The following is a 6,932-nucleotide window of genomic DNA, read 5'->3' as shown; positions in this document are numbered from 1 at the left end:
TGCTTTCTCTATGAACTCTCCTCTGTTTTCTCGTGTTATTTTTTCTCCTATATAGATTGAAAAAACCCTTTTCAGACTTTTTTGTAAGGCTGAACGTTGTGGCATTGTCTAATCAGGTGACTTGTCTCGCTTGGACAACTCACCACATTTATCTGAAACTTCGGAGAGCCGATCATCGACAAAGAAGACTTCTTTTTTCTCTCAACAAAAGAAGATTTCAGTCTTGTATCCATACTAAATTGTTGCATGAACAATAGAAACTGAATTTTGGTGGAGTCACTAGAGCCCAAATCCATGGGCTTGAAGATATTCAGACAATCAGACCTGGACAGCAGAGATTTCCTTGCAAAACTGAAGCTGTGCGCACAAAAATCAGTGGGCAGTTGAGCCAAGAGCCCAAGACAAATGGAGGAAGAGCACATGGTTTTGGTCTTTTGGACCACTAGACGAAACAAACCAGTGTTCAGGAATGCACAGCTAATCCCTATGCCATTTTCTCATCAAGCTCAGATGACCGTTTTTCAGGAATGCACATATCAGCTTGTAAGCTTCGGCCGAGCCCACTGATTTGTTTAGGGACGGGGGCCGGCGGCGGCGGAGCGGTCCAACAGAGGCAGGGTCGGGAGAACGGCGGGAGAAAGAAGACGAATAAGAAACAGAGATGGAGCGTTGGATGGAGATCCAACGGCTGCAATCAATCACCTGAAAAAAAGAGAGAAAATTTCAGTCGCCTGTAGGATAGCAAATCCCTAAATGATGACATCAGTAAACATTGGTATCATGGAAGAAACGACATTCTTGTGTCTTCCTTCCATTTCGTTTCTGTTTTCAATCCAACAATTTTCAGTAATCCGGTGCCTTCTAACTTGATAGATCTCCATCTCTGCCTTTGCAGAGACAGAAGCAAGCACCGTGGCAATCACAAGCCAATACCCCCCACCCGAAATAACACAACACAATTATTCAGGAACGCCTCTGGATCCTCCTTCCGTTCTATACCCCGAGCTGCTCGACGCCGAGCGTGACCGAGTGCGTGAGCTCGCCGATCATCAGCCTGTGCTCGCCGACGGGGATCCGCCGCACGCCGTTCCGGTCCGCGACGCTGAGCCGGTCGCACACGTCGATGCCCATCTCCACGCGCGCCACGCCGCCGGCGGGCACGTGCACCTTCTCGAACGCCACCAGTTGCCGCGCGGGTGCGTCCGCTCCGGGGGCGGCGGTGGATGACGAGGGCGCCGCGTGGTACACGAGCACGGCGTGCGCCCCGTCGCGGTCGCCGACGTTCCTCACGTCTACGTGCACGGGGACCGTCAGGCCCTCGCACCGCGCGTGCGCGACCCGCACGGTGCGGGCGGGGCGCGTGCGCGTCGCGTTGAGGAGGGACGACGTCGACGCGGTGGTGGCGGCGTGGCCGCCGGAGAGCCGCACGGTGAGCTGCGCCGGCGCGTGCGCGAGCGCGTGCGTGAACTGGGTGTAGCTGAGCCCGTGCCCGAACGGGTGGATCGTCGGCCCCGTGTAGAACCGGTACGTCCGCCCCGGGTACCCGCGCGCCTGGTTCGCGCGCATCGCCATGTTCGTCATCGGCACCTTCTGCAGGTAGTCTTGAGGGTACCATGTCACCGGCAGCTTCCCGCCTGTTAATACAAAATTCGATGAATTCAGTCAGACTCTGTTTTCATCTTGCGCAAAAATCTGATCTTTTGAGTGTTCAATCCAAAGCAGTAATAACCCACACACCTGGGTTATGGTGTCCAAAGATGACGTCGGCGATGGCCTGTCCGCCTGCCTGGCCGGGGTAGCCCACCCACAGGATCCCGTCGATCCTCGGGTCATTCTGCGCGAACGCGATGTCGATGGGCCCGCCGGACATGAGCACGAGGATGACGGGGCCCTTGGACGCCTTGGCGACGGCCGAGATGAGCTCGGCCTGTCGCCCAGGGAGGAGAAGGCTGGTCCGGTCCAGGCCCTCGGCCTCCACCTTCTGATCGAGCCCGGCGACGACGACGGTGGCGTCAGCTTGGCGCGCCGCGTCCACCGCCGCGGCGACGGGCTGGTTCTTCCCCTGGCACGCGACGTCGGTGCACCCGGCCTGGTGCACCGCCCGCGCGACGTACCCGCCCACGCCCTGTAGCGGCGTGGTGTACCGGCAGGGCTTGCCCGCGTAGTTCCCGATCATGGCGACGGTGGCGTCGGCGTGCGGGCCGACGACGGCGACGACGCGGTGCGCGGCGGGGCGGAGCGGGAGGACGTCGTTCCTGTGCTTCCCCCGCTGGTTCTTCAGCAGCACGACGCTCTGGCGCGCGGCGTCGAGCGCCAGGTCCTGGTGCTCCCTGGTGCACACGTCCGCGGGGCCCAGGTGCCCGAACGGCCCGGACGCGGGGTCGCCGTCGAACATGCCGAGCCGCATCTGCACGGTGACGGTGTTGAGGAGCGCGGCGTCGACGTCGGCGTCGGAGACCTTACGCCTGGCGACGGCGGACTCGGTGTAGAGCGCGAGGAAGGGGCCACAGTCGAGGTCGAGCCCGGCGCGGAGCGTGGCGGCGACGGCGTCCTCGGCGGTGCGCGTGTAGTGCTGGTCACGGAAGAAGACGTCGACGGAGTCGCAGTCGGAGACGATGTACCCCTCGAGTCCCCACTTCCCGCGGATGGTGCCGCGCAGGAACGCCTCGTCGGCGCAGGTGGGCACGCCGTTGACCTGGTTGTAGGAGCACATAACGCTGGCGGCGCGGCCATCGGCGACGCAGGCGCGGAAGGGCACGTTGAAGGTGTCCTCCAGGTCCTGCGCGCCCACCACGGCGTTGAAGTGGAACCTGTCCGTGCCGCCCCAGTTGTCCAGGTCGTACGCCGTGAAGTGCTTGCAGCAGGCGGCGAGCTTCAGCCGGTTGTGGTGGCCGCCGCCGGAGCCGTAGGGCTGCTGGAGGCCGCGCACGTAGGCGGCGGCGTAGCGCGCGGAGACGGCGGGGTCCTCGCCGGGGGTCTCCTGCCCCCGGCCCCACCGTGGGTCCCGGAAGATGTTCACGTTCGGGGACCAGAAGGTGAGCCCCGCCCGCCCGCCGTTGTACATGGCGCGCGCCTCGTCCGACACCGCCTGCAGTTGCACCAATCAATTAATGAATCAATCAATCACCCTGTTGGAGCCTGCTTTTCCAGCGTATTCTCTCTCGCAGATCAGCGGACTTTTTCACAGCCGAACGCCCCCAATGTGTGTATAACGCACCGTACGTACTCCTGGGTGTATCACTGTATCTGCAGTGTATGAGGCTAGTATTTTACTGCTACCATAGAAACAGATATACGTATATTGAATGGATGGATTGCTTGGTAAAAGTAGGAGTATTTCTTTCCTTCTTCCTTCCTTCCTTCTCGGTCAGCGTTGAGTTCATGGCCATGGACCATGGTAGGAGTGGGGGTGTGCACGGCTGCCGAGGCAGGCAGGATGGCCTGACATCTCTGCCCGGCGGTCTGGCCAATCACGTGGCTTGATTGAAGTGGCTCCTGTTCTTGCATCTTGCTCGCCCCTCCCAGCAGCACTGTGCTGTCACGCGACCGCTAGCCGGTGTCGTCATGACCCTACAAGTTACGATGCTCTGAGATGGCCATCGCCATTGGTGTTAGCTTGCTCGTGATGGAGTTCTTCTGTAGCAGACATGGTTATGATCGAGGTTATCCACTGCAAACCACTTGGCGTGCAGCTCAATGCAGCGCAGACGTGGTTACCACTTGCTCTGCAGAGTCCATGGCCCATGGGTTACCAATCTTTCAGCATCGCATTACTACTACCGTACCTTTTCGGCTAGTCATGTCTTCTTCTCTCAGATCAGATGCGTCAACTTTTCTGTTACTTTATTATCCAGGATATTTTTGTTTTGTTTTTTTGTCTGGGGGTGTTAGGATTAGGATAAGAGATGAGGATGTGGGCTTGAAAGAAAGCTGGTTAGATTTGGATTTGGCTAGGCTGGCTTGCACATGGCTGCAACTCTCGCCATTGGTCCATCCAGCAGGGAATTCCTTCCCGTCAGCATTGCAATCTGTTACACTAGGAATTCATTCCACTAGTACCGAACTTTCAGAACCTGGACACTAGCTACCTTTACAAAATAGCTGAAATCTCACCAAATCAGTGCATGCAACGTGAATTTTAACACTCAACGACCCCTAGCACTTCACAAACACCAAACCGTAAGATTTCAGTGCAGAAACTCTCTCTCTCACACACACACAGCAGCAGAATCTATGATGCAGTAGGGTGGTTTGCAGCGGCAAGAGGTTGGTTTACATTAAAGTTAGGAAATCAATTGACGTTTTCTAGGCGCTACCGCGCTAGGTAGGCATGAATCTTTGCCTAGTGCATGACACTGACGGTCTGACGCCACTACTCACCAGCCTGTTCGCTTGCTCGTAAACGATCGTAAATTTCCAACCAAAAATAGTGTTTTTCTCTCACACCAAATCAGCCAGCAGTAAATAATGTACGATCGTTTACGGCCTCTCGAACTGAAAGGTCGTGTGTAGCATGTGCACAGCATTGGTTGGAGGCCAAGGGACAACCAAACATTTTTGCACCGTGCTCCTCAGATGGGACAACCAAACATGGTGCGACCGACGACGGCCAGCACGCGCCTGCACTAACCGCGCCGTTTTTTTTACAGTGAGCAAAGAAGCTGCAGCAACCACCACTAAAAATGGCTGTAAAGACAGGTAAACAAGGATGCAATGCAATGGAAGCACACCTCCAATGAAATAAAGAGGTTTAAAAAGCAGCAGCCACTTGCATTTGAGGAGTACTCATTGATTCTGCATCGCATCTCTTCTCTTCGTTAACGACCGCGGCCCGTGATAGTTACTGGAGCACAGTACTTACCACTTAGGAGCACCAGGCTGGAGCTGTGACTGTCCTCGAAATCAAATAAATTAAAAAACAACAACTGTGCTATGGTGCAATCCATACGGCTGGTACGAAAATATCAAAAGCAAAATTGGATCAAATTCAAGCGGTCGCACAACTATTTTGCACCCCTCCCAAACCACCTCCAATTCGGATGTACGTACTAGTATACTCGTAACCGTGCAACCGTCTAAAAGTTTCGGGCTCTGCCACAGAAACAGTAATACACGGGACCACTAGATTTTGATCCGACGGTTCCGTGGCAGGCTGGCAGCAGCAGCGGTTAGAGTCGCTGATTGGTTTATAGGCTGATAAGTTCAGTTAGTGTTGGTTTGTTGGGAGACTGATTGATAAGCTCTGGCGGCAGCGAACAAGGCTATGTGACTCACGAGGACGCCAACGCCAGACGCCAGAGCGCGCACAGACATGCGTCCAGCCGCCTCTCACTCTCACTCACATGCGTGCACGACAACAAAAAAAAAGCCCGCACAGCCCACAGGCCACAGGCATTCGACGACGACGGCGCCGGCGGCAATGCCAAGCAAATCAATCCAGGTTCGTTCGCACGTATCATACATACGTACCCGTCCGATGAGCTCCCAGAGCGTGGTGTTGAGCGACGCGGCGGCACCGATGACCTGCGGGAACGCCGTGGCGCCCGGGAACGCGCCGCCGAACTTGACCCCGGGCCCGGTGTCGGACACGCCGTGCAGCGCCTCGGACCACCACTCGTAGCCCGCCAAGCCCAGCCGGGGCACCCCCGCCGCGTTGTTCACCAGCAGCCGCACCTTCTCGGCGCGGGTCAGCCGCGACACGAGGTCCCGCGCCCGCGCCTGCAGCGGCAGCGACTGCCGGCAGAACGGCAGCGTCGTCGCCGGACCGCCCGGCGCGCACGCGAACGCCGCGCGCGCTGCCGCTGACGACGCCGGCGTCGTGGCGAGGAGGAGGAGGAAGGGGAGCAGGGGGAGGGGGAGATGGGGGCGGCGGCGCCGCATGGCTGCCGGCTGCCGGCTGCCGGGTGGTGCGGTGGTGCAAGGCAATGCGGTGTGTGGTTGTGGAGAATGGAGATGGAGCGGTGGTGAGGGGGGAGTGCGGTTATATACGCTAACACCAGCGGCAAGCGGCACCGCGCTCCTCTGATGCACATCTGCAAGCAAGTTGCAACCGCCGCAGCCTGCAGGGGAGGAGGAAGATGGCCGTGCAAGGAAACGAAAAGAATATCACTCTCTCTCTCTTTCCCCGGTTTTTTTGGAAGGAAAAAAATGAAACACGTCCAAGACTTCTGAAAAGCAATCACTGTTCCGTTTGATCACTTAAACTAATCTGTGTATCATTATTAATGCGTATTTTTATAATGAAAAAAATATGATGGGTTTGCAATTGCAAGACTGTATGTAACTGCGTCGTGACAGTTCGTGCAGTTCCCGGGGTAGTACCTCTGTTTTCACTCCTAGGAGTACATGCGAGAGGTAAAAGAGGAGCGCTCTATATTGCAGCGCTCGTGGTACAGTCACTCAGTCAGTGAAGGTTGTTAGGTGCTGGATTTTGGTGATATTTATATTTATTTATGTCTTGAGGAATTGAATTCGTGCGAAAGGCAGGTAAAACAAACTGACTGACTGGTAAATGTGTGCCAAGGACAGAGCACAGCATCATCGATCAGTAACTATGCTGCTATTGGTCTTAGAATCTGCAAAGGCAATAATGATTTCATGGGTAACCAATGAACATGTGCAATGGTGCATTAGTGGGAGGATGACACATAAACTAGTCTGAGTTTTTGTGGCTCATGTTAGTCACCACACAGGCTGTTGCAGAGAGAGTATCTTTTTGGCCCGTTCGACTTGTTGAATTTTGGCTGAAACTGACTGAAAACACTATTCTGGCTAAATTGTTGTGAGAAAAAAACATTGTTCTGGCTAAAAAAAGAAGGCGAACAAGCCGGCTTCTGGGTAAGCCAAACAGGGCCTTGCAAGGGCAAAGGCGCCATAGCGAGAATCTTTATGGCCTAATACTTCTGGTACGAAAATATAAGAGTTGTTCGGCT

At 55.8% G+C, this 6,932-nt stretch overlaps 1 protein-coding gene across 3 annotated transcripts; it reads right to left on the bottom strand.

Annotated features, from left to right (window-relative positions):
• Positions 1–334: 334 nt before the first annotated feature.
• Positions 335–6,090, bottom strand: LOC136484241 (beta-D-xylosidase 1-like). Of its 3 annotated transcripts, XM_066481461.1 has the most exons (5): positions 5,470–5,595; positions 3,218–3,570; positions 1,738–3,088; positions 1,000–1,634; positions 337–702 (listed from the first exon to the last, which is right to left on the bottom strand). In XM_066481461.1, the coding sequence occupies exons 3-5, from the start codon at positions 3,062–3,064 to the stop codon at positions 478–480; spliced, it is 2,187 nt and encodes a 728-aa protein (XP_066337558.1). In that variant the 5' UTR covers positions 3,065–3,088; positions 3,218–3,570; positions 5,470–5,595; the 3' UTR covers positions 337–477. The 3 variants fall into 3 exon arrangements, with proteins under 3 accessions (XP_066337556.1, XP_066337558.1, XP_066337557.1); XM_066481459.1 differs by lacking the exon at positions 3,218–3,570 and having other exon boundaries at positions 335–702; positions 5,470–6,090; XM_066481460.1 differs by lacking the exon at positions 5,470–5,595 and having other exon boundaries at positions 3,218–4,451.
• Positions 6,091–6,932: the final 842 nt, after the last annotated feature.

This window comes from Miscanthus floridulus, chromosome 9 (assembly GCF_019320115.1).
Source record: "Miscanthus floridulus cultivar M001 chromosome 9, ASM1932011v1, whole genome shotgun sequence".
NCBI lineage: Eukaryota > Viridiplantae > Streptophyta > Magnoliopsida > Poales > Poaceae > Miscanthus > Miscanthus floridulus.
The sequence above is the reverse complement of the archived record's forward strand: the minus strand, read 5'-3'. Positions and strand labels throughout refer to the sequence as shown.

Excerpts from the sequence above, each read along its gene's own strand:
- LOC136484241 (XM_066481459.1), bottom strand. The coding sequence starts at position 5,880 with ATGCGGCGCCGCCGCCCCCATCTCCCCCTCCCCCTGCTCCCCTTCCTC. Across the intron at positions 1,635-1,737 it reads CTTTGGACACCATAACCCAG|GCGGGAAGCTGCCGGTGACA; the intron begins GTGTGTGGGTTA and ends TTGTATTAACAG. Across the intron at positions 703-999 it reads TCGGCGTCGAGCAGCTCGGG|GTGATTGATTGCAGCCGTTG; the intron begins GTATAGAACGGA and ends TCTTTTTTTCAG.